We start from the raw sequence: 27,415 nt of genomic DNA on the forward strand, positions 1-27,415 counted from the left end.
GGGAATGGGGTCCTACCCTATGTGTCAGGAGGGATGTGGAACTGGGTGATCTAGCACAGGATGGTTCTTAGAGCCTGTCGAGAAAATCCAATAGCCTGGCCAAAAGACCAAGCAGGATTATGCAACCGCACATGGTCACTCAACATGAGTATTGCCTGGGAGATCTTCAGAGAATGGGGCTTCCCCCTTGGTGAATTTCTTTGCCACTTCTTTCAATCTCAGTGTGTCTTAGTACTGTCCCAATCATAGCTCACATGACAGACTAGTGTTGGATGCCTTCTTCCTCCATTGGAGAACAGGTCTTCTATATTCATATCTTCCCCTTCCTCTTGTAAGGAAGGCTTTGCTGAAACTCAAGCAAGACTAAGGCAGGAGCATAGAAAGATCACTCCTGCCCCACATCACTGCTAGACTGAGGTCAGAGATACAGTAATGGATCAGATTCAGCCTTTAAAAAATAGGAGGCAAAAAATTGCGAATAACCAAATTCGCGAGTACTAAACCCACGGATTCAGAGGGAGAAGTGTAGAAATTTTTTTTTCTTTTTCTTCTTAGCTATTTCTAGGCAAGAATCCAAAGCTTTGCCCAGTATTGTGCTTAGGTTACAACTACTGAAGTCTCCATCAAAGGTCACTCCAGCCCATCTACACCATCCCAGCCATTGACGCCCTCCCCAGCTCATCCTCAATCAAACGGCCATATAAAGACATATTGTGCAATTCTGCCCAGTACTGGCCTTAGTTCTTCACTATTTACTGTTATTTTCTGATTCTAGATCCTCTGTGTTCATCCCACAGTTTTTTTTAACTCTGTCACCATTTTCCTCTCCACCACCTCTCTCGGGAGCACATTCCAGGTATCCACTACCTTCTCCGTCAAGAAGAATTTCCATACATTGCTCTTGAGTTTACCACCCCTCAACCTCAAATTATGTCCTCTGGATTTACCATTTTCCTTTCTCTGGTAAAGATTTTATTCTATGTTAAAACCTTTCAAGTATTTGAACGCCTGAATCATATCTCCCCCTATCCCTCCTTTCCTCTAGGGCAGGGGTGTCAAAGTCCCTCCTCGAGGGCCGCAATCCAATTGGGTTTTCAGGATTTCCCCAATGAATATACATGAGATCTATTTGCATGCACTGCTTTCATTGTATGCTAATAGATCTCATGCATATTCATTGGGGAAATCCTGAAACCTGAACTAGATTGCGGCCCTCGAGGAGGGACTTTGACACCCCTGCTCTAGGGTATACGTATTCAGGGCTTCCAGTCTCTCATACGTCTTTTGATGCAAACCTCTTATCATTTTTGTTGCCCTCCTCTGGACCGCTTCAAGTCTTCTTTTGTCCTTCATCAGATATGGTCTCTAAAACTGAACACAATACTCCAGATGTTCCACATCACAGATTTTTCACTGGAGTCTTCATTTGTGCCTATAGCGCATCTCAGTCAGCCATTGAATTTTGATGAACCTCCCCAGAAGATTCTTACCTCTCCTCACAATCTGTCAAAGATGTTATGTTTTACAGCCAGAAGATCTCTCCCCATCGCCATGCCATCCACTGGTGATTTCCTCTCTCTTCAGAATTGGTCTACCACTGTACCATCAATGTTACTATCCTTATCAAATAGACCAATGGGATGTTCTTCATATTTTATTGCGGTTTCTATACCTCCCTAAAAAAAAATAAAAAAGGTCAATAGAAGACAATTCCAATTCCTTTGTTAATCTAATGACCTTGGAGCTCTGGGAGTGGCTGCAGGGGAGAAGGAGGCCACTAACACATCCTATTAAGGATGCTATTACACTTTTCAAGCCTCACTTATATTCATATCTTGTCTAGATGCGCAATTTATCCCAGGACAAGCAGGCAGCATATTCTCTACATGTGGGTGACGTCATCCACGGAACCCAGTCGCGGACAGCTTTTCAAGAAAACTTGATTGAAGATCTTCAAAGTTTGCTAGTGCTGCACCGCGCATGCGCGTGTGCCTTCCCGCCAGTTAGGGCGTGCGTCTCTTCAGCGTGGCCTCAGTTCTTAGTTTTCCACAGAGCCAGAAAGCCCCGTCTGCTCCGCCTGCTAAAGCCTCGTCCTCGGGTAAGTCTTCTCTTCCTCCTCCAGATTCCCTACTGAAGAAGCCTTCCATGGAGTCTCTGGCATCCCAGGCAGTGAGTGCAGTCCTGCCTGCCTCTACGAGAGCTCCCTCCATGCGTGACTCCAAGCTACGGGAATACTCTTCCTTGAGGAGGTCGCCCTCGTTGGAGCGCACTGTTGCACAAGCCCAACCAGATCCATTGGTCTCGGTGCCAATGTATGAGGACATGCTTAAGGCAATTCTGACCCCGCAGATCTCCTCCGTTCTAGCCCAGCTTGCCCCTGCCTTGAACCTGCTCCCTGTGAGCCAGCCTGAGTGCCCTACTGAGGCTCCTCGGGACAAGCATCGCCGGTCTCGCTGGTTGTCCTCGAGTGATTCTTCACCGGTTCCTTCGAGGCCTGCATCGCCGGCTGCCCGGCCTCGGTCGAAGCACCGTTCGAAGCTTGCCTCGTCTTTGAAGCATCTGTCTGCTGTCACAGCCCTAGCCTTAAGGCTAGGCTTGTGACAGTTAAATCTCCTCCAAATCCTTCCCTTATCTTGAAAAGGGCTGATCACTGCAGCAGGTTGAACTCTGATAGACAAACAGGGTTGGAGTTTCCTTGGAAATATCAGTCTACAGAATCCCCGGGAGTAGAAGAGGAGTGGGAGAATAGCCTGGTGCAGAGGGAGGGGACTTATCCAAAAGGACAGCCTAAGAATCAGTCTCACAGAGCAACTAATGAGCCTCTGCTGGGGCCAATTAAGTCTAAACTGAGAGGCCAGCAGAAGCAGCAGGTTAGCCCTCCCCCTTTCAGGTCAGGGCGGGGACAACTCAGAGCATTAGAGGCTGTGCTTAGGAAGAACAAATCAGTCTTCCCTGGGTCAGCCCAGGAAGCAGTCTCAAGGGACTGGGCTCCTGACTTTCCACTGAATAAGGACATTGAAATGGCAGAGGTTACCACTGTCCCTGGGGTGAACCAGCCAGCTTGCCAGGAAGCTGTGGAACCTATGGATACTACACAAGAACCAGATGAAATACAGATGGACCAAAGCTAAGTTGAATTATCTTGATGATTGTTTGCTTTTGGAATCTTGTTTTCTCTGAGTGTGTTTGGAAGCACCAGTCAAGAGCTGACAGCATGAACAGTGCTGAGCTAACTGCTGCAGCTGTACCTTAAGCTGGTGACAGAGAGGAAAGTGTTGAATTTTTGTACATTTTCTCCTTTTGTTTTTTTTTTGCCTATTTTGGTGAATGAATGTATGGAAAAGGAAGTAGTGGGGAGAATCCACATAATATCCTCAGGGAGGGATTGTGGGGCCAATTTTTTTGGCAAGCTTTTTGCTAAAGTGGATTCAGCTACTCCCCTCCCCCACCAACTGTTTGTTAGGTTGGCTGGGGAAGGCCTGTTAAGCCAGGCCTAGGCAACACATTCATCAGAGTTTGAAAGACCTTGGGAATAACCAGCAGAAACACTGGGTGTTCCGGTAGCCGTATTACTTTATCAAGTTTATCAAGTTTATTAACAGAATTTGATTTATCGCCTATTGAAATCACTAAGCGATGTACATTACAATATATAATAAGGTATGCCCTTTTGGGACTGTGGGACTGTGCCCTTTTGGGACAATATATAATAAGGTATGCCCTTTTGGGACTGTGAGACTGTGAGGGCAAGACTACAATAGTATCATTCTAAACTTACCTGCCAGAAAGGTGTGTGGGCTATGTTTTGCAAGCCCGGATTTTCTTTGTATTTTGTTTGAAATTTGAAGACTAAAAGTGTAGCAGTTGCTACTCTAGAAATAAAGTTGGACACAAGTTCAGTTAAATCTTTATTGTTCCTGACGTTTTTCTTTTCTATTTTGATGAGAACCAGCAGGACCTTCAACATCTTTTGAAGGCACGACGAGTTCGGCGTTGGGTGAGCATTGGGCGGGTGCCTGGTTGCAAAACCCGGCACCGGCAAGCTCACACTGCCAAACGGCCGAGAGACTCCTCCCCCTCGGCGGGGTAAGTCTCCGGTGCCTCGGGTCTCGAGGTCCGTCGAGGCCTCTGTGCACCGGCCTCGGCTGTCTTCCACACCTCTTCGGTCACTGAGTCAAGGCAAGTTGAGGTTGAGGACTCCCTTCTTGCAGCCGTTCCAGGAGGGTCTCTTCCTCCCTGGGCTCTCCGAGGCTTGCCCTGCAGTTTTCCGTTCCTTGGACTCCGGGGTCTTCTCCCTCCCGGCAGCTTAAGTTTAAGCATTCTTTGACGCCTCCACTGCCTCTTAGTAGAGCTTTCTCGGCATCCATGCTTTTGGACACGGATATGCCGGCGTATTCGAGGGAGGCTTCTCCCTCCTTCTCAGCTGCCCCGAGGTCCAGATCCTCGATGCCTCCGGAGGGGCCTTCCTCTTCCAAGACTTCCTCCTTCACCAAGTTCGTTGTGGACATGGGAAAGGCTCTTCAATTGGCTCTCCAGTCTGAATCCAAGAGTATTTGGCGGAGATGGAGCTTCCTCATCCACCCAGGGAATCTCTGCGCCTCCCGCTGAACCCAGTCTTGAAGCAGACTTTCTTCCGGAATTTGGAGACACCTTATGCCATTCCTGCCATACCGTCCAAGATGGAGTCCCGCTATCGGACAGTCCCGTGCAAAGGGTTTGACAAAGCACAGCTTTCCCACCAATCTTTGGTTGTGGAATCTTCTTTAAAGAAGTCCAACTCCTCCAAGGTCTACGCTGCTGTCCCCCCAGGCGTGGAGGGGCGTACCATGGACAAGTTCGGCCGTCGCCTGTACCAGAACTCGATGATGGCGAACAGGGTCCTCAATTACAATTTCAATTTTACGTCCTATTTCAAACACTGCCTTGAAATCATGCCGTCTTTCCAGGTTGATTTGGCTGCTCACCGCCGACCGGAGTTCTGTCAGCTCAGGAGAATCTGTCCCAGATTCGCCTCTTTATGCTCCAGGCCACGTATGATGCTTTTGAATTGTCATCGAGGGTTACGGCCTTTACGGTGGCTATGCGTCGCTTGGCCTGGCTGCGCAGAGTGGACATGTACCCTAATCTACAAGATCGTCTGGCGAATCTCCCTTGTTTGGGCAACAAGCTGTTCAATGACTCCATCGAGGCGGCTACCAAACACCTCTCGGAGCATGAGCGGTCTTTCGCCTCACTGATAAGGCCGAAGGCGAAGGCTCCTCCTAAGTCGTACAAACTGCTATCCCCAAAAGTCTACACCAGCGTTTTCCGGCCCGCCACCCAGACATCAGCAGCAGCAGAGGGCCCCCCCAAAAGTCTCAGGCCCCTGCGGCGGCTAAACCTGCGCCGTTTTAATACAGTTAGGTCATACTTAAAAATACATAGTTACAAGTTTAAGTAGGTCATCTGGCTCACTGTTATATGTCCCAGGAGTTGCATGGGACAATTTAGAAATGGGATTTTACGATTACTATTTCAGCTACTTCAAGGTTGATTCCCTTTCTTGGTACAGAAATGCTTTCAAAATTTTTTTGAACCTGAAATAGTGGTCACAAGATCATAGTGTAAGTGACAGTTGGTTCTAGCATTTTGCTAATTGATATTGAATGGATAAGGTAATAATGTAAAAGGTAAGTTTTTATTTAAACAATAATGCCATGCTTAGAGATTAATTTTTTTAGAAAGCTAATATTATTTGGGGAATATAAAAAATATGTTTTCAGTAATATAGAACTGCTGTTGAACTATCTGGTAGTGTATACATTTCAACCTGTTATTCAAACCCAAAGCACTACTAATAAGACTTCACTTCCAAATCAACATTATAAACTCCATAAATTACGCTGCAGTATTTAATCTCTTGTTGTACATCTTTTTAATGAATTGATTATTGTCCCTTATTTGTTAACATTTGCATATTTATCTTATTAAGGACCTGATCAATGAAACATTTTCCCATTCTGTACCTATGGAGGAAGAAAGCTTAGAATGGTTGGGGAGAAGAGATCCAATATGATTGACATCTGGAAATTCAGGATTTTTTCCCTAGCACAATTCCATTTGCTCTAGCCCACAGTTCTTCAACCGCCGGTCCGCGGACCGGTAGCGGTCCGCAGGAAATTTTTGCCGGTCCGCACAGGACTGGCAAGATTGACTCATTTGACCTTCCTGTCGGTCCGCGCAGGACCGGCAAGATCAGCATCGGAAGCGTGCGCTGGGCCGGAGAGATCTTGGGGAGCCTCCGACAGTGGCTTTCTCCCCTCTCTGCAGCTCTCCTTTACTTCCCAGCGCAGCGATTCACGAAGGCAGCCTCGGGGCTTTTGCTGAGTCGCGGCTGCCTCTGATGATGCAACTTCCTCTTTCCTCAGAGGCGGCGCGACCCAACAAAGGACCCGAGGCTGCCTTCGTGAATCGCTGCGCTGGGAAGTAAGAAGAGCTGCTGGGAGGGGAGAAAACCACTATCAGTCTGGGAAGCTGCTGGGCAGGGGAAAAAAGGGACAGCTGCTACTGGAAAGGGAGAAGGAGAGATGCTTCTGGGAGGGGAGGAGGGAAAGGAATCTGGAAGCTGCTGGGCCAGGAAAAAAAAGGACAGCTGCTACTGGAGAGGGAGAAGGAGAGATGCTTCTGGGAGGGGAGGAGGGAAAGGAATCTGGGAAGCTGCTGGGCAAGATAAAAAAAAGGGACAGCTGCTACTGGACAGGGAGAAGAAGAAGGAGAGATGCTTCTGGGAGGGGAGGAGGGAAAGGAATCTGGGAAGCTGCTGGGCTAGGAAAAAAAGGGACAGCTGCTACTGGAGAGGGAGAAGGAGACGGAGAGATGCTTCTGGGAGGGGAGGAGGGAAAGGAATCTGGGAAGCTACTGGGCAAGGAAAAAAAGGTACAGCTGCTACTGGAGAGGGAGAAGGAGAGATGCTTCTGGGAGGGGAGGAGGGAAAGGAATCTGGAAGCTGCTGGGCCAGGAAAAAAAAGGACAGCTGCTACTGGAGAGGGAGAAGGAGAGATGCTTCTGGAAGGGGAGGAGGGAAAGGAATCTGGAAGCTGCTGGGCCAGGAAAAAAAAGGACAGCTGCTACTGGAGAGGGAGAAGGAGAGATGCTTCTGGGAGGGGAGGAGGGAAAGGAATCTGGGAAGCTGCTGGGCAAGATAAAAAAAAGGGACAGCTGCTACTGGACAGGGAGAAGAAGAAGGAGAGATGCTTGTGGGAGGGGAGGAGGGAAAGGAATCTGGGAAGCTGCTGGGCAAGGAAAAAAAGGGACAGCTGCTACTGGATAGGGAGAAGAAGGAGAGATGCTTCTGGGAGGGGAGGAGGGAAAGGAATCTGGGAAGCTGCTGGGCTAGGAAAAAAAGGGACAGCTGCTACTGGAGAGGGAGAAGGAGACGGAGAGATGCTTCTGGGAGGAGGGAAAGGAATCTGGGAAGCTACTGGGCAAGGAAAAAAAGGTACAGCTGCTACTGGAGAGGGAGAAGGAGAGATGCTTCTGGGAGGGGAGGAGGGAAAGGAATCTGGAAGCTGCTGGGCCAGGAAAAAAAAGGACAGCTGCTACTGGAGAGGGAGAAGGAGAGATGCTTCTGGGAGGGGAGGAGGGAAAGGAATCTGGAAGCTGCTGGGCCAGGAAAAAAAAGGACAGCTGCTACTGGAGAGGGAGAAGGAGAGATGCTTCTGGGAGGGGAGGAGGGAAAGGAATCTGGGAAGCTGCTGGGCAAGATAAAAAAAAGGGACAGCTGCTACTGGACAGGGAGAAGAAGAAGGAGAGATGCTTCTGGGAGGGGAGGAGGGTAAGGAATCTGGGAAGCTGCTGGGCAAGGAAAAAAGGGACAGCTGCTACTGGATAGGGAGAAGAAGGAGAGATGCTTCTGGGAGGGGAGGAGGGAAAGGAATCTGGGAAGCTGCTGGGCTAGGAAAAAAAGGGACAGCTGCTACTGGAGAGGGAGAAGGAGACGGAGAGATGCTTCTGGGAGGGGAGGAGGGAAAGGAATCTGGGAAGCTACTGGGCAAGGAAAAAAAGGTACAGCTGCTACTGGAGAGGGAGAAGGAGAGATGCTTCTGGGAGGGGAGGAGGGAAAGGAATCTGGGAAGCTGCTGGGCAAGGAAAAAAAAGGGACAGCTGCTACTGGAGAGGGAGACGGAGAGATGCTGCTGGGAGGGGAGGAAGGGAAGAGAGTTACTGCTGGACAGGAGGAGGAGGGAAGGGAGAATGAAAAAAGGAAGGAAACAGCTGGCAGAGAGATTAGAGGAGGGGAAGGGGAGACACAGGCATGAGAAAGTAGAGAGATTGATAGGAAGGGGTCAGCAGAAAAATAAGCAGAGGGACAACGATGATAGATCTGGTGTAGGAGAGATAAAAATGAAGAGAGCAGTGAAGCTGGAATGAATCATGTAAATAGGAGAGAGGGGCACAAGCTGGATGGAAAGGGGAGAGGGACATAGAAAGAAGACAGATACCATATGGAAGGGGGAGAGGACAGATAGTGGATGGAAGGGGCAGATGCTGGATTGAAGAGACAGAGAGGGCATACGCTGGAAGGAAGAGAGTGAAAAAAAGATTGAAAGCAGAAACCAGAGACGACAAAAGGTAGAAAAAAATAATTTTATTTCTATTTTGTGATTAGAATATATCAGATTTGAAATATATATCCTGCTAGAGCTGGTGTTAGACATAACTGGGGACTGCAAAACCCAGGCAGTGCTTCTTTAGCTTTCAGCTGGCTTAGGGCACTCTCTGACCAGGGGGCAGTTGCCCTAGTTGCACTCCCCTAAAACTATTCCTGTCATGTGTTACTTCAGTATTCTGTTAGCATGATATTTCTGTGTAGCATTCTGTAATAATTTGGCTTGTTCAGTTTTCTTGATAGAAGAGGGGATATATGTGAAGGGGAGGGGAGACAGGGGTTTTGTTGATCCTTGCTCTGAATTATTTGTATTTATAAAATGACAATTCTACAGAATATTGTTTCTTTTTATACTTTAATAAAATACATTCAATATAAAATCATAACTGAGGCTTGTGTGGATGGGATCAGATGATTTGTGGGGACCGAGCTCGCGGAGATGGGGCGGAAACGGGATTTTTAAATTTTAGTCCTAGTAGTTTGCCGGTCCACAAAATAATTATTTTTTTTCTGCCGGTCCACGGGTGTAAAAAGGTTGAAGAACACTGCTCTAGCCATAAGATTTGTTGGGTGTTGGTTAGTGTAGCTGAAAAATAACTCTTGATTAATTGATTATAAAATGATACTGTTTCAATATCTCTCTCTTTTTTTTTTATTAGGAGGAAGATGCAATGGAGAATGAATCATCGGAGGAGGACCTATTTCATTTTAATGTAGGAGGCTGGTTGTTCTCAGTTCCTAAAATAAAACTTGCCCAATTTCAGGAATCTCTGTTGTGGAAAGAGGCGTCTACCTTGACTCTCTCTGAAAATTTTCGACTGTTCATTGACCGCGATGGTTTCACTTTTAGACATGTGCATTATTATCTTCATACATCAAAATTGTCTTTTTCCAGTTGTTCTGAATTAAACTTATTGTATGAACAAGCATTAGTTTTGCAGTTGACACCATTACTACAGGTAGGAATTGAAATATTTTTGTTAGCTTGTGCTTATGTATAAAGATGATTAAGTTATAACAGTATGGGGTGATACTGTTATAATTCTATAACTGCCTTCATTTAGATGTTAGTTAGATAAAGGGCAGTAAACACCTACTTTTCTTTATAAAATACTAGCTTAAACAGGTACCTCGTATATATGCATGTATGTGCTGAGGTGTAAGCACTTACACCATCCATAGAGCTGGCATAATGTGCCCATCTAAATATCAAAGGTCCATGCATAACCTACAGTTTTCTATGTTATGTGAGTAAGTGTGAATCCTGCCCAGATTCCACCTACCTATAAAATAGGTATATAAGATACACATATACTTACAGAATAGTGCTTAGACTGGTTTTTGCCACTGATATGTGTATGTTTCCAAGTTTCAATTTATTCTTGATCTACCACATTTCATGTGGTATCTATGTGGTTTACATAGTATTTGGTTATAATACTAGGAGATTAAAGGAGAAAGGAAAATATAAGAGAGATTGAACTACAATAGATAGGAAAGAGGAGAAAGGATAGAGGTAAAGATATACTGTACAGTTATGCAGGGTGGCATCTCGGGTGGGTCCAGAAGAGGGTAAAGGGAATTGACAAATTATCCAAATGCATTCCTAAACAAGAAGGTTTTTAGTACTGTCTTAATTTTTTTTAGTGAGGTTTCAAGCCTGAATTGTAGAAGGAGCACATTCCAAAGTATGGGTCCTGTTACGGAGAAAATGCTGTTGCGAATTCCTTCATATGTGATGTGTCTGGAAGTTGGGATTATAAGTAGATTTTGATGTAGGGAGCGAAGAGTTTGGGCGGGTAAATACAGGATTAAGAGATGATCAAGGTAGGGTGGTGATCTTTATTGACGGGTTTTAAACATAAGTTACATAATTTGATATGTTAGTCTATAGTTAACTGTGACATTCTGATGCTTTACTTGCATAATTAGCACATATCTATATGCATATTATTATGGCTTTTATAACATAAGTTTTTATTGAAAATGACTCAGGTATTTCATTACAAAATACAGAAAAGTGTAAAATTTAACAACAAAACGTGTAATACATTAAAATGAAACTCTTATAACTGTTAAAAAATTTTATATAAAATTTGGATATCAGTCAGGGTAATGTCAATAGTTTGTCCATCCATTGTGTGTGCCATTATCACTGCCTTTATACAGTCTGGCATGCCTTCAATCATATTCGTTGCACACTTTTGATTATCTTGTTTTGGAACCATTCTAATATCAGTCTCTCCATTAGTTGCACTTGTTTATGACAGAGCAATTATGCATCTTGTTCTTCAAGATCTTCCATAGGTTCTTGTTTGGATTCATGTCTGTACTGTTTCCTGGCCATTCCAGAAGTGTCACTTGTTTTTGGACAAAGAAGATCTTAATTTTCTTAGCGGTATTGAAGGGGCATTTTCTTGTTGAAAGATAGCCTCTTTTGTCAAAGTTTCATAGTAACATAGTAACATAGTAGAAAACGGCAGATAAAGACCCGAATGGTCCATCCAGTCTGCCCAACCTGATTCAATTTAAATTTTTTTTTTTTTTTTTTTCTTCTTAGCTATTTCTGGGCGAGAATCCAAAGCTTTACCCGGTACTGTGCTTGGGTTCCAACTGCCGAAATCTCTGTTAAGACTTACTCCCTCCCAGCCATTGAAGCCCTCCCCTGCCCATCCTCCTCCAAACGGCCATACACAGACCCTGGCCTAGTTCAATCTTTAATATTATTTTCTGATTCTAAATCTTCTGTGTTCATCCCACGCTTCTTTGAACTCAGTCACAGTTTCACTCTCCACCACCTCTCTCGGGAGCGCATTCCAGGCATCCACTACCCTCTCCGTAAAGTAGAATTTCCTAACATTGCCCCTGAATCTACCACCCCTCAACCTCAAATTATGTCCTCTGGTTTTACCATTTTCCTTTCTCTGGAAAAGATTTTGTTCTACGTTAATACCCTTTAAGTATTTGAACGTCTGAATCATATCTCCCCTGTCTCTCCTTTCCGCTAGGGTATACATATTCAGGGCTTCCAGTCTCTCCTCATACGTCTTCTGGCGCAAGCCTCCTATCATTTTTGTCGCCCTCCTCTAGACCGCCTCAAGTCTTCTTACGTCTTTCGCCAGATACGGTCTCCAAAACTGAACACAATACTCCAAGTGGGGCCTCACCAATGACCTGTACAGGGGCATCAACACCTTCTTCCTTCTACTGACTACGCCTCTCTTTATACAGCCCAGAATCCTTCTGGCAGCAGCCACTGCCTTGTCACACTGTTTTTTCGCCTTTAGATCTTCGGACACTATCACCCCAAGGTCCCTCTCCCCGTCCGTGCATATCAGCTTCTCTCCTCCCAGCATATACGGTTCCTTCCTATTATTAATCCCCAAATGCATTACTCTGCATTTCTTTGCATTGAATTTTAGTTGCCAGGCATTAGACCATTTCTCTAACTTTTGCAGATCCTTTTTCATATTTTCCACTCCCTCTACGGTGTCTACTCTGTTACAAATCTTGGTATCATCTGCAAAAAGGCACACTTTTCCTTCTAACCCTTCAGCAATGTCACTTACATACATATTGAACAGGATTGGCCCCAGCACCGAACCCTGAGGGACTCCACTAGTCACCTTTCCTTCCTTCGAGCGACTTCCATTAACCACCACCCTCTGGCGTCTGTCCGACAGCCAGTTTCTGACCCAGTTCACCACTTTGGGTCCTAACTTCAGCCCTTCAAGTTTGTTCAACAGCCTCCTATGAGGAACTGTATCAAAGGCTTTGCTGAAATCCAAGTAAATTACATCTAGCATATGTTCTCAATCCAGCTCTCTGGTCACCCAATCAAAAAATTCAATCAGGTTCGTTTGGCACGATTTACCTTTTGTAAAGCCATGTTGCCTCGGATCCTGTAACCCATTAGATTCAAGGAAATACACTATCCTTTCTTTCAGCAACACTTCCATTATTTTTCCAACAACTGAAGTGAGGCTCACCGGCCTGTAGTTTCCTGCTTCATCCCTGTGACCACTTTTATGAATAGGGACCACATCCGCTCTCCTCCAATCCCCAGGAATCACTCCCGTCTCCAGAGATTTGTTGAACAAGTCTTTAATAGGACTCGCCAGAACCTCTCTGAGTTCCCTTAGTATCCTGGGATGGATCCCGTCTGGTCCCATCGCTTTGTCCACCTTCAGTTTTTCAAGTTGCTCATAAACACCCTCCTCCGTGAACGGCGCAGAATCTACTCCATTTTCTCGTGTAACTTTGCCGGACAATCTCGGTCCTTCTCCAGGATTTTCTTCTGTGAACACAGAACAGAAGTATTTGTTTAGCACATTTGCTTTCTCCTCATCACTCTCCACATATTTGTTCCCAGCATCTTTTAGCCTAGCAATTCCATTTTTTATCTTCCTCCTTTCACTAATATATCTGAAAAAAATTTTATCTCCCTTTTTTACATTTTTAGCCATTTGTTCTTCCGCCTGTGCCTTCGCCAAACGTATTTCTCTCTTGGCTTCTTTCAGTTTCACCCTGTAGTCCTTTCTGCTCTCCTCTTCTTGGGTTTTTTTATATTTCATGAACGCCAACTCTTTCGCCTTTATTTTCTCAGCCACTAGGTTGGAGAACCATATCGGCTTCCTTTTTCTCTTGTTTTTATTGATTTTCTTCACATAAAGGTCCGTAGCCATTTTTATCGCTCCTTTCAGCTTAGACCACTGTCTTTCCACTTCTCTTATGTCCTCCCATCCTAACAGCTCTTTCTTCAGGTACTTTCCCATTGCATTAAAGTCCGTACGTTTGAAATCTAGGACTTTAAGTATCGTGCGGCTGCTCTCCACTTTAGCCGTTATATCAAACCAAACCGTTTGATGATCGCTACTACCCAGGTGAGCACCCACTCGAACATTAGAGATACTCTCTCCATTTGTGAGGACCAGATCCAATATCGCTTTTTCCCTTGTGGGTTCCGTCACCATTTGTCTGAGCAGAGCCTCTTGAAAGGCATCCACAATCTCCCTACTTCTTTCCGATTCCGCAGACGGAACATTCCAGTTCACATCCGGCAGGTTGAAATCTCCCAACAGCAGAACCTCCTCTTTCCTTCCAAACTTTTGGATATCCACAATCAGATCCTTATCAATTTGCTGCGATTGAGTCGGAGGTCTCAATCCACGTAGATAGAAGTTCCATCTTCTCTTTTCAGAGCAATCCATATCGCTTCTTCCTCTCCCCAGGTCCCTTGCATTTCGGTCGCTTGGATATTGATCTTTACATAGAGAGCTACTCCTCCACCTTTATGACCATCTCTGTCCTTCCTAAAAAGATTATATCCCGGTATGTTTGCATCCCATCCATGTGATTCACCATACCATGCTTCTATTTGGGGGAGGAAACTATGCTTCAAGAACCTTCTGATACTGGTTCTGCCACATGGTCCCCTCAGCAATATATAACTGAACTCTAAGGACTTTCTTAAGCGATCAGACTTTACAGATAACCCTTGAGGGGAGGAATGCTGGCCTATTGCCTAACCCTCAGTAAGCCTGGTTCTCTGAGAAAGATTACAGAGGATCAGCATTAAAGATAGTTTCTGGCAGGCTCACCCCTAGCTCATTTCTTTACTTATAGCAACCTGTGAACTACTGTCTGCCTCTGGAACAGGGGATTAATTTGGTAGGATTTTTCTACCCTATTCTTTTTTTTTTCTTCTAGGTGTAAGTTCTTCTGTACCACAGTATGACTGGGAAACATCGTATCACCAAAGCTGCTGCTCATAGTACAACTTCTGTTTCTGTGCAGACAGAAAATGTTACCCAGGCAGAGGGAGTAGTTCTATGTACAAGCTGTCTTCAGCTTGAATCCCTCATGAAGGAAGTAAAAGAACTGAGAAAGGAGGTGGCAAGATTGAGAAGCATTAAAAGATTTCCAGTAGTGGGGAAGAAGAGGCTGTGCTGAGGGAAAACAGCTGGACTCAGATTACAGAACACTGAAAGATTGGTACTGTGACTATCCCTACTCTTGAACTGAAGAACCGGTATGCTGTCCTGGAAGTGGAGGAGATGAGAGCAACCCAAGGAGAGGAAGGACCAGAACTTAAAATCCCAAAATGTACTGGATCTGTAACCACTAGGAGGCGTAAGATAGTGGTAGTTGGAGATTTCCTTCTGAAGGGTACGGAAGCATTCATCTGCAGACCAGACATGATGTCTTGAGAGGTATGTTGCCTGCCTGGAGCCACAATCCAAGATGTTATAGAGAGCTTGCCGAGACTCATCAAGCCTGATGACTACTATCCGATGCTGCTCATCCACATTGGCACTAACGATACTGCCAGGTACCTCTGCAAACATGTCAAAAGTAACTTTGTGGCTCTGGGAGAGAAGGTGAAGCAGTCAGGTGCGTAGGTGGTATTCTCATCCATCCTCCCTGTTGAGGGTAAAGGCCAGGGCAGAGAAGCTCGCATCCTAGAGATGAATGTTTGGCTACTTGGATGGTGTCGTCGAGAGCATTTTGGCTTCATACACCATGGGATGATCTTCCAAGGGCTGCTGAGCAGGAATGGTGTGCATCTATCAAAGAAGAGAAGAAGTGTCTTTGCCAGCAGGCTGGCTAATCTACTAAAGATGGCTTTAAACTACAAGTGATGGGGCAGGGTGATCTAAGCTCCCGAGTGAGTATTAGCCCTCAGGTAAGTAAATCATTTAATACCTCTACACGGATGGGAAAATGTGCAATGTCTGGAAAGCAGTATATACTAATGCTCGAAGTATGGGAAACAAGATTCGGAATCTAGAAGCTGTGATGGAAGAAGAGGAGTTGGATAAAGTGGCAATCACAGAGACATGGTTCACAGAGAACCATGTCTGGGATGTAGTTATACCGGGCTATAATCTGTTTAGAAAAGACAGGGTAGGAAGAAAAGGAGGAGGAGTAGCGTTATATGTTAAAGAACATATTAAAACCACACAATTGTAGGATCTGCAGGGCAAGGAAGAGGCACTGTGGATCAATTTGGAAAGAGGGAATGCTGAATATATTTACATTGGTGTGATATACAGGCCTCCTTCACAGATGGAAGAAGTAGATAGAGATTTAATAGTAGACATTCAGAATACAGTGCTCCCCTGCAAATTTGCAGTCTGCGGTCACGGTCATTCGTGGTATTTTCCGACCGCAAAGGGGAGGCAGGAGAGGGCAGCCGGAGCGCTGGCGAGTGAAGGAAATCACTCGCTGTATGCTCCAACCACCTCTTCCTGTACTAAAGTCGGGCCTCACCAATCAGGAGCAGCTTTGATACGCAGCTCCTGATTGGTGAGGCCCGACTTTAGTACAGGAAGAGGCGATTGGAGCATACAGCGAGTGATTTCCTTCATTCGCCGGTGCTCCAGCTGCCCTCTCCTATCTCCCCTGCCTAAAAATCATATTTGAATTTTCGACATTTGCAGGGGTTCCTGGAACGGAACCCCTGTGAATATTGGGGGAGAACTGTATACTAAAAAAGGGGAAGTCTTGCTAATAGGTGATTTTAACATGCCGGATGTTGATTGGGGGTATCCCTATTGCAGGGTCTTCTAGAACAGTGTTCTTCAACTGCTGGTCCGCAGAAAATTTCTGCCGGACCGCGCAGGGCCGGCGATCGGATTGGGACCATCGGCTGCATCTGGGCTACAACGGCGATGAGCGGCATCGGCGCCCCCCCTCTCCCCCCGTGACGCAATTCAAGATCGGCAACAGGCCTCTTTCTCCCCCCGGCATCAACAGCACTTCAGATCAGCAATGCGGTGCTTAATCCAAGGCTTCCTTCTGACTCAGCTTCCTGTTTCCACCCAGGCAGTTCGAGTCAAAGGGAAGCTTTGGATTGAGCACCGCGTTGCCGATCTGAAGTGCTGTTGATGCTGGGGGGAGAAGGAGGCCCGTTGCCGATCTTGAGTGTCATCGCAGGAGTGGGGCAAGTTGCCAATCTTGTTGCCAAAATCGGAAAGAAAGGTGAGAGGAAGGGAGAGAGATAGGCCTGTGGTGGATGGAGAGATTGAGAGAAGGGGCCAGATAATGGAAGTGGGGGGAAAGAGAGAGAAGAGGGCAGATGATGGAAGTGGAGAGAGAAAAGAGGGCAGATGATGGAAGTGGGGAGAAGAGGGCAGATGATGGAAGTGGAGCGAGAGAAGAGGGCAGAAGATGGATGTGGGGAGAATGGGGAGAGAGAAGAGGGAAGATGATGGGAGTGGGGAGAAAGGGCAGATGATGGATGTGGGGAGAATGGGGAGAGAGAAGAGGGAAGATGATGGGAGTGGGGAGAAGGGGCAGATGATGGAAGTGGGGAGAATGGGGAGAGAGAAGAGGGCAGATGATGGGAGTGGGGAGAAGGGGCAGATGATGGAAGTGGGGAGAGAGAAGAAGGCAGATGATGGAAGTGGGGAGAAGGGAGAGCAAATGCTGAATGGAAGTGGAGAAAGAGAACCCATACTTGCTTGAAGATCTTTTAAGAGCTTATAAGTGCTGCACCTCGCATGCACGAGTGCCTTCCTGCCCGAGTTAGAGCGTGCGTCTTCTCAGCGGGTCCTAATTTCAACGTTTTCCGCGGAGCCAAGAAGTCCCATTTTCTTCAGCTCTGCAGTTCAAGTTTCAAGTTTATTATAAATTTGATTGATCGCTTATTCAAAATTCTAAATGATGAACACATCAGTAAAATTACAAAATTAAGGGGACAACAAAACAAAGAACTAAACTTTACGAAACATATTGAAGACTAACTTTACAAACATTAAAACAAGAGGAAAGGATGGGAATAGAAATACAAATTGTTGATAGGAGAGAAGACAATTATGGTAAAAAACAATAGGAAGGGAGAGAACAATGAATCTCAGAGAAGTTATGGAGTTGGAATGAAATTCCTAGTCAAGTTCTTCATTGCCTTCTTGCACTGAGGCTTTGTTATTTTCTATGTGAAGTCACCCTGCGGGCGCGTCTTGTGAGCTAAAAAAGAAATTAAAAAATAAACTTTCTTTTTCCTCGCCGATTTTCAGCCGGCAGCATCTGGGCTTAGGCCCTACCGCTGAACTTCGTTCCTTTGCGGTTTCTTTTTTTGTCTTCTGTTCCGGCCTCTTACCAGTTTTTAAAAGTGTAGCCAGTGTGGCCAGGTCATCTCAGTCACCGACCCTCATCATTGGTGTATTGCCTGCTTAGGACCAGAACATTGTCCCGAGTCTTGCCCTCGCTGTGCTACCCTTCAACCTGGAGCCCTTCGCAGACGCCGTGCTAAAATTCTTCAACTATTTGGCACTATGGAGTAGTCTGCGGAGAAGGCCTCAACCTCGACCTTGGGGGCGGCCTCGACTTCTAAGACCTCGACCCCCCTGGTGGCCTCGATTAAGGCCTTGACCTCGACGCCCTCGTCCTCAAAGACCTCGTCTGTGGTACCTCCTAAGGCTTCGTCTGCGGGTAAGTCTCCTCTTTCTCCATCAGGTATGCTCCCTAAGAAGTCTCAAGCATTCCAGGCAGTGCCAGCCTTTAAGAGACCTCCAGCTAAGCGTGCCTCCAAGCATAGGGATCACCCTCCTTGGAGCGCACTGCTACACCTCCCAGCCAGATGGACAAAGACATCATTTATCTCGACTTCCAAAAAGCCTTTGACAAGGTACCCCATGAGCGGCTACTTAGGAAGCTGTGGAACCACGGGGTGGAAGGGGACGTATACAGATGGGTTAAACACTGGTTGGCAGGCAGAAAGCAAAGGATTGGAGTGAAGGGCTACTACTCGGACTGGAGGAGAATCACGAGCGGTGTTCCGCAGGGGTCGGTACTTGGACCGCTGCTGTTCAATGTATTTATTAATAACCTAGAAACAGGAACAAAGTGTAAAGTTATAAAATTTGCGGATGACACTAAACTCTGTAGCAGGGTTAGGATGGCGGAGGAGTGTGAAGACCTACAAAGGGACCTGAACAAACTGGAGGAGTGGGCAAATAAATGGCAGATGAACTTCAAAATAGAGAAATGCAAGGTCATGCTTATAGGGAAAAAGAACCCGATGTTCAGCTACAAAATGGGGGGATTAGTACTAGGGGAAAGTAACCTTGAAAAAGACTTGGGTGTGCTGGTGGGTACAACAATGAAGTCAACGGCACAATGCGCAGCAGCCTCAAAGAAAGCAAACAGAATGTTGGGCATTATTAAGAAGGGTATTACAACCAGAACAAAGGAAGTTATGCCGCTGTATCGTGCGATGGTGCACCCGCATCTGGAGTACTGTGTCCAATATTGGTCACCGTACCTTAAGAAGGACATGGCGATACTTGAGAGGGTTCAGAGAAGAGCGTCGAAAATGATAAAAGGTATGGAAAACCTTTTATACGCAGACAGAGGTTAGAAAGGCTGGGGCTCTTCTCCCTGGAAAAGTGGAGACTCAGAGGAGACATGATAGAGACTTACAAGATCATAAAGGGCATAGAGAAGGTGGAGAGGGGCAGATTCTTCAACCTATCGGGAACCACAAGAACAAGGGGGCACTCGGAGATATTGAAAGGGGACAGGTTTAGAACCAATGCTAGGAAATTCTTTTTCACTCGGTGGTGGGCACCTAGAATGCGCTTCCGGAGGCTGTGATAGGACAGAGTACATTACGGGGTTTCAAAGAAGGATTGGATAAATTCCTGATGGATGCGGGGATTGAGGGATACCGATAGAGGTATAGATAGGATTATGTAAGGGTATAGATAGAGGGATAAAGGGGATTGAAGAGTTTTAGGGACAGCATCAACCCAAATACTAATTCTAGCCTAGACGAAGTATAAATACAAATACCTATCTCCAAATGTGCTAATTTTAATATTCCAACTTCAGAAGATCTTAAAAAACTTTTACAAAGCATCAGTACAAAGGGCACAAACATTAATTCAATTTCTCCATTTTTGCTAAAATGATATTTTTCTTTTTTTGGTCTTTTTATTCAGAGAATGATAGAAACTAGTCTAACAGGACTCATTCCAAAAGAATGGAAAGAGGCAATCATCCGACTAATTATAAAAAAACCAAAAGAAGCAATATTAACCGAATCAAACTACCGACCCATAGCCAATCTTCCCTTCCTCGCCAAATTAATAGAAAAAGTTGTTTTTAATCATATAACCAATTTTATAGAAAAACTAACACACTACATCCCAATCAGACAGGCTTTAGATCAAATCATTCAACCTAACATTCCATGATAGGACTCACAACTAATATACAGTACCATTTAGATCACCATAAATCTGTTCTTCTGGTTTCACTTGATTTATCTGCGGCATTTGATACCATAGACCATCATCTACTCATCAAAAGACTATCTTTAATTGGTATTTCCGATGAAGTATTAAATTGGTTTAAATCATACTTTCAAGATCGTTCAGCTAAAGTCATCTTTAATAATTCATCATCTAACAACTTCACTAGTTCCTTCGGGATTACGCAAGGTTCAATTCTTTCCCCACTTTTATTTAATATCTTTTTATCACCTCTCCTAACCCTCAGTCAGTCTATCGGATTCTCCTCATTTGCATATGTGGATGACATCCAACTTCTGTACCCTTTAAACTCAGCAGATCCAAAGGAGATAATAACTATAAATATCAAGTTAAAACAAATCTTAAGGACAATATGTTGGCCTTAACCGCAACAAAATCTTCTGTAATGTTTTTCCCATGGAAAAAAGATCTTAAATTTTCATCACAGATACTCCTAAATAACATCCCTCTCCAAATAGTAGCTACAACAAAAATATTGGGAGTAACACTAGATCAGGAACTCTCTTATCATAACCAAATCAGTTCAATAGTTAAAAATTGTTTTTATAAGTTATGCTCATCAGATCATTATCAAAAGTTTTAAAACCTGAAGCTCTCAACATTTTAATCCACTCATTAATCATTTCTAGGCTAGATTATTGCAATTCTTTATACCATGGCATAACCAATAAAGAAATAAGAAGGCTACAGATAATACAAAATACAGCAATAAAAATGATTACAAATTCAAAAAAATATAACCACGTTATACCACTTTTTTAAAAATTCTTTATTCATTTTTTAATCTTACAAGTGTACATATAATAAAACATTTAAAATTAAATACATCACTTGAATTTCTTTCTAGTATAACATTAAATAAATAAATTTATTCCCTTCCCACCCTTTCCTTTATCATTCAATCAAAAATATTCTTTACTATTGATTAAACCTATAGTAAAACTTTAATTCACCCTCCTCCCCCACGTTACAAGCTGCACATTGGCTACCAATCACACATAGAATAACTTTTAAAATCTTACTGTTAACTTTTAAAATTCAACAATCACATGCGCCAATATTTTTGGATCGTCTTTTGATACCATATTCTTCATTTAGGGCACTCAGATCAACACAACAACATTTATTAACTATTCCTTCTCTAAAAATAATAGAGACCAGGAGATCTACTATTTTCTCAGTCATAGCACCCCAGCTTTGGAACAATTTACCACTATACCTATGTAATGAACCTTCTTTAGAAAATTTCAAGCGCTCCTTAAAAAGCTTTCTGTACAAGGATGCATTCAAAACATAGACAGCATAACTTACCAAGTACTAAATCTTTAGACTTTAATGAATCTGATGAGTAGGTCGCCAAATTATTCTTTATTTTACTTTATTTTCTTCTTATGTGCTCCCACCATATGTGTTCTTCCTTAAATATTTATTTTTCTTTCCTTAAAAATTGTAGTTCATCCCCTTTGCCTTTTGTACCAGTTTGTATTAGAACGTATATAATTTGTATACAATGTCTTGTTTTGTCCTCCCCCTTTTTTTTTTATTTTTTAAAAAATTGTTATACGCATTGAAATATGATATTGCGTAGATAACAAATCTTAATAAACTTGAAACTATAGGTCATGGACCTGATGGACCGCTGCGGGAGCGGACTGCTGGGCACGATGAACCTATGGTCTGACCCAGCGGAGGCAACTTCTTATGTTCTTATGCTCGGTCACATGGCTTCTACAGTTCACGTGACTCCTTTTGCCAGACTTCACCTTCGCATTCCTCAGTGGACCCTGGCATCTCAGTGGCAGCAAGCTTGCGACCCACTCTCTCAACACATTACAGTGACTCCTTCGTTGAGACAGTCTCTTCACTGGTGTATGCTCTCTTCCAATCTTTCCAGAGGTTTGCTTTTCCACACGCCCCCCTCATCAGAAGATTCTCATGACAGATTCTTCAGATTACACTTGGGGGGGCTCATCTCGACGGTCTCCGTACTCAAGGCCATTGGTCCCACATGGATCGTCTCTGTCATATCAATCTGTTGGAACTCAGAGCGATTTTCAATGCTCTCAAAGCTTTTCAACATCTTCTTCACGACAAGGTAGTCCTCGTTCGAACAGACAACCAAGTCGCCATATACTATGTCAACAAGCAGGGAGGCATGGCTCTCTCTCCCTGTGTCAGGAAGCTCTGAAGCTTTGGACTTGGGCAGTGCCTCACAACATCTTCTCAGAGCTGTCTACATTCAAGGTCAGCAGAACTGTTTGGCGGACAAACTGAGTCGTCTTCTCCAACCTCACGAATGGGCACTCAATTCTTCCACTCTGCTTAAAGTTTTTGCTCAATGGGGGACTCCTGAGATAGACCTATTTGCATCCCCCCAAAACCACAAGTTGCTTTGATTTTGCTCCAGGATATACTCTCCTCTACGCCTCGAGGCCAACGCTTTCCTTCTGGATTGGACAAGTCAGTTTCTCTACGCCTTCCCTCCGTTTCCTCTGATTTTCAGGACTCTTGTCAAACTCAAGAGGGAACAGGCCACCATGAGTCTGATAGCTCCTTGGTGACCCAGATAACCTTGGTACTCCCTCCTACTTCAACTCAGCACCAGGGAGCCTCTACTTCTACCAGTATTTCCCTCTCTGCATACACAGAGTCAAGGATCTCTGCTTCATCCCAATCTGAAGTTTCTTCACTTAACACTATGGTTCCTCTCCATCTGACTACCTCTCTACAGTTCTCTTAATCTGTATAGGACATTTTAGAGGCTTCCAGGAAGCCGTCCACTAGACAGTGTGACAACCAGAAATGGATTAGATTTTCTGCTTGGTGTGCCGCTCGTAATTTGCACCCATTATCTATATCCCTGTCTACAGTCTTAGATTATCTACTGCACTTATCTCAGTCTGGCCTCCAGTCTACATCGATTAGAGTCCATCTCAGTGCCATTGCTGCTTTCCATCAGCCCCTTGATGGGAAACCCCTGTCTCCACATCCGGTGGTTTCCCGCTTCATGAAAGGACTTTTCAGTATTAAACCACCGCTCAAACCGCCTCCAGTGGTCTGGGATCTCAATGTCGTCCTAGCTCAATTGATGAAGCCTCCTTTTGAACCAATTGATAAGGCTCATCTGAAGTATCTCACTTGGAATGTGGTGTTCCTCATTGCCCTCACATCTGCTCGAAGAGTCACAAGCTTTAGTTGCGGATCCACCCTTCACAGTTTTCCATCATGACAAGGTGGTCCTCCGTACTCATCCTAAATTCTTGCCTAAAGTTGTTTCAGAATTTCACATTTAATCAATCTATTGTTCTTCCAGTTTTTTTTCCAAAGCCTCATTCTCATCCTGGAGAAATAGCGCTTCATACTCTGGACTGTAAACATGCTTTGGCTTTCTACTTGCAACACACTCAACCTCACAGAATGGCTCCTCAACTTTTCATGTCCTTTGATCCTAGTAAGTTGGGGCGTCCTGTCTCGAAGCGAACCATATCCAATTGGATGGCTGCTTGCATCTCTTTCTGCTATGCTCAGGCTGGTCTCCCGTTGCAGGGTCGAGTCACAGGCCATAGAGTTCGAGCAATGGCGGCGTCTGTAGCTTTCCTCAGATCAACTCCTATTGAGGAAATCTGCAAGGCTGCCACTTGGTCCTCGGTTCATACATTCACCTCTCATTATTGTCTGGATATTTTCTCCAGAAGAGACGGCCATTTTGGCCAGTCACTTTTACAACATTTGTTTTCCTAAATTGACAACATTCCCACCATCCCTTTATGGTTAGCTTGGAGGTCACCCACCTGTTGAGAATATGCTGCCTGCTTGTCCTGGGATAAAGCACAGTTACTTGCATATGCCTTAAAGAAGAAAACTGGACCACCACCCCCTGCTCTGACCACCTCCGATGCAATTTCAAATTACACTGTCTTAAAAAACAAACCAAAAAACAACCAAGAACCATCCACAAAGAAAAAACAATATGTTCTAGAGGCCAACTTAACCCTGAAGAATTCTGGTCCCACTACAACCCAACATCCACCCCAGACCTTGATCCTAATTTCATCTCAGACTGGAACAATTTCAGCAATAAGATCCTAAACGACATTGCTCCACTGAAACTTTGCAAGAAAAAACACCGCTCCTCTGCTAATTGGTTCGACGCTGACCTACTTGCCCTCAAACGAGAAGTACGCAAACTGGAAAGAACCTGGTGCAAATCAGGCACAAGCACTGACAAGACACTCCTGGCGAATTAAAGTTACAGAATACAAAAAAATGATCAAAGAAAAGCGCCACAAACACTACTCCCAATCTATCAACACCCAATCCCTGAACACCAATAAACTCTTCAGACTAGTTAACTCCTTATTTGACACCGCCCCACATAAAAGCTCCCCCACAGATCTACCACCCTCCCCGACAAATCTAGCCGACCACTTCGCTAACAAAATTCTTAACTTGAAAACAACGCTTGCAACAACTAGCACCTACCTTCTCCAGAAAACGATGGCTCACCTGCTGACATGACCTGGTCTCACTTCAAAAACCCAGAATGGAACCTATTTCTCAAGCTATACTCAAAATATTCCAAACCCAACTGCCTACTAGATAACTGCCCTCCATCCATCATGAAAACTGTCCCCCTCCCCTTCAAAGCTGAACTCTTCAACTGGGTCACCCTCTGCCTGTCTACCGGCCACTTCCCAAGGGAACTTGGCCACATCCTCGTATCTCCAATAATCAAAACCCCCAAAGAATCTCCCTCTGTAGCCTCCAACTACAGACCCATCGCCAATATTCCTCTTTTCCTTAAAATCATGGAAGGACTTGTCAATTACAATCTCATGTCATACCTAGAGAAATTTAACATCCTCCACGACTCCCAGTCTGGATTCCGCACTAATTACAGTACGGAAACCATTCTAGCCTCACTAATCAATCACCTCCTCCAACTATTCTCACTGGGAAACAGCGCACTGTTACTCCAGTTTGACCTCAGCAGTGCCTTCGACCTAGTAGACCATGACATTCTGATTAGTTGCCTCGACTCCATTGGCATTTCCGGACAAGTACTAACCTGGCTCATAGGCTTTCTAAAAAACCGAACCTACCAAGTCCATAACAACGGAACCTTCTCCCATACCTGGAGCAACCCCTGCGGAGTTCCCCAAGGCTCCCTCCTATCCCCGTCACTATTCAACATCTACATGGCATCACTGGGACACTTGTTATCGAACCGTAACCTGAAATCCTATATCTACGCAGATGACATTACAATCATCATACCTATCACCTCACTGTCACATGAGACAGAACAGTACATCTCAATCGTCCTCACCATGGTAGAAAACTGGACCACACGCTTCAAAACTGAAACTAAACCCAGAAAAAACCAAGTTCTTCCTTGCAAGTCCCAACCACAAACTAACGACCACCACCCTGCATCTCAATGGTTTAACGTATCCAATCAATTCCACTATAAAAATTCTCGGAGTCATCTTGGACTGATGCCTCACTTTGGAAGATCACACCAAAGCCCAGGTCAAAAAATGCTTTTCCACCCTTTGGAAACTCCATTCTATCAAACATTACTTTGATTTCCCCACCTTCAGTTTGCTAGTCCAATCCCTAATCCTAAATACCCTGGATTACTGTAACATCATATACCTGGGCTCCTACAAGAAAACCATTAAACGACTAAGACTCATCCAGAACACCGCCTTCCGCCTCATCTATGGGCTTAAAAAGTCAGACCACATCAGCCCTTTCTACAGAAAACTTCATTGGCTACTGTTTGAAGCAAGGGTCATCTTCAAATTCGCCTGCCTCTGCTTCAAAACCCTATCTGGCTCAGCCCCGATATACCTGTCTCGCCACTTCGTCTTCCCAGGCTCTAACCGTACACGCAATGTCCACCTGTTTGCCTATCCCTCCCCAAAAGGATGCATCTACAAAAGATTCTTGGACAAAACCCTCTCTTTCCAAGCTGGCAAATGGAATGACTGCTTGACCACCCTCATCTCTCTTGCCCCAACTTATCTATCCTTCAGGAAATCTCTCAAATCATACCTCTTTGATAAATTCCTCTAACTCCCGCCCTCCCAACCAAACTACTAATCTCAACCTGCCTCCCTCCCTACCCTTCCTCTCCCTCTTCCCCGGGTATTGTTCCTTTCCCCTTTCTGCACCCCCCCCCCCCCTTGCAACAGTTATTAAATCATTTTGTAATGGCCACTGGTTTATACCATACACTTGATAACTAATTCTCTGTACCTTCATTGCATAAATACAGTTCTTATCTCCTGTAAACTACTCTGAACTGTTTTCTGATACTCTGTAACTTCGCTGTATATGTACAGTCTCTTCTCCTGTAAACCGCTCTGAACTGTTTTGTGGTATTGTGGTATACAAAAATAAAGTTATTATTATTATTATTATTACTTACCGTAACAGTTGTTATCCAGGGACAGCAGGCAGCTATTCTCACAACCCACCCACCTCCCCTGGTTGACTTCTTTGCTAGCTATCTGAACTGAAAACGCTGAGGAGATGCACGCCCTAACTCGGGCGGGAAGGCACTCGGCATGCGCAGTGCAGCACTCGTAAGCTCTTAAAAGATCTTCAAGCAAGTCTGCTTGCAAGGCTGTCCGCTCCGTGGCTCTGTGGATGATGTCACCCACCTGTTGAGAATATCTGCCCGCTGTCCCTGGATAACAACTGTTAAGGTAAATAACTGTGCTTTATGTGGTCTAGAAATCTGGTGTTATGTTATAAAATTCTTAGAAGCCTTGTTACCAAAAATCTTGAATATGGAATTTCAGCAAGCTTTCAAGATAGAATGGGCTTATAGAGTCACCTACCCAGCAAGTGGCAAATCACACCAAATATCCTAGACCGGTGATAGTTAAACTGCTTCAGTACAACCAAGTGTTGGAAATAATGCAGCAAGCCCGTATCAAGGCCCCGATTAAATTTGAAGGCCAGATGCTGCTCTTTGTGCCAGATCTAAGCAAACAAACTGCCAAAGCATGCAAATAGCTCTTGGAATGCCACCCAAAATTGAAGCAACTACAGGCTAAATTTGGAATATTATATCCTGCAAGATTATGAGTCACCTTTAATAACTACACCAAGGATTTCACTAAGCCTATGGATTTAGCTGAATATTTGGAGAAAATTTCACCTAGCAGGCTCAACAATATTTGATAAGTATTATGGCCTATAATTCTTATTGAAGTAAACCAAAGCAAAAAAAAAAGTTCAACAAAAAATCAATTAAGCTATGTTGGTTACATAGAAACATAGAAATAGACGGCAGATAAGGGCCACGGCCCATCTAGTCTGCCCACCTCAATGACCCTTCCCTACCTTTCTCTGTGAATAGATCCCACGTGTCTATCCCATTTGGCCTTAAAATCAGGCATGCTGATGGCCTCAATAACCTGAAGTGGAAGACTATTTCAGCGATCAACCACCCTTTCAGTGAAAAAGAATTTCC

General features: G+C 44.6%; 1 protein-coding gene across 1 annotated transcript in view; it reads left to right on the top strand.

Moving 5' to 3' along the window:
• KCTD19 (potassium channel tetramerization domain containing 19) overlaps positions 1–27,415 on the top strand; it is a 298,880-nt gene that overhangs the window by 8,706 nt on the left and 262,759 nt on the right. Inside the window, exon 2 of the mRNA XM_033942930.1 lies at positions 9,307–9,606. Coding sequence (XP_033798821.1) covers positions 9,307–9,606 — 300 coding nt within the window. The remainder of the gene's footprint in view (positions 1–9,306; positions 9,607–27,415) is intronic.

The sequence above is a fragment of the Geotrypetes seraphini genome, chromosome 4, assembly GCF_902459505.1.
Source record: "Geotrypetes seraphini chromosome 4, aGeoSer1.1, whole genome shotgun sequence".
NCBI lineage: Eukaryota > Metazoa > Chordata > Amphibia > Gymnophiona > Dermophiidae > Geotrypetes > Geotrypetes seraphini.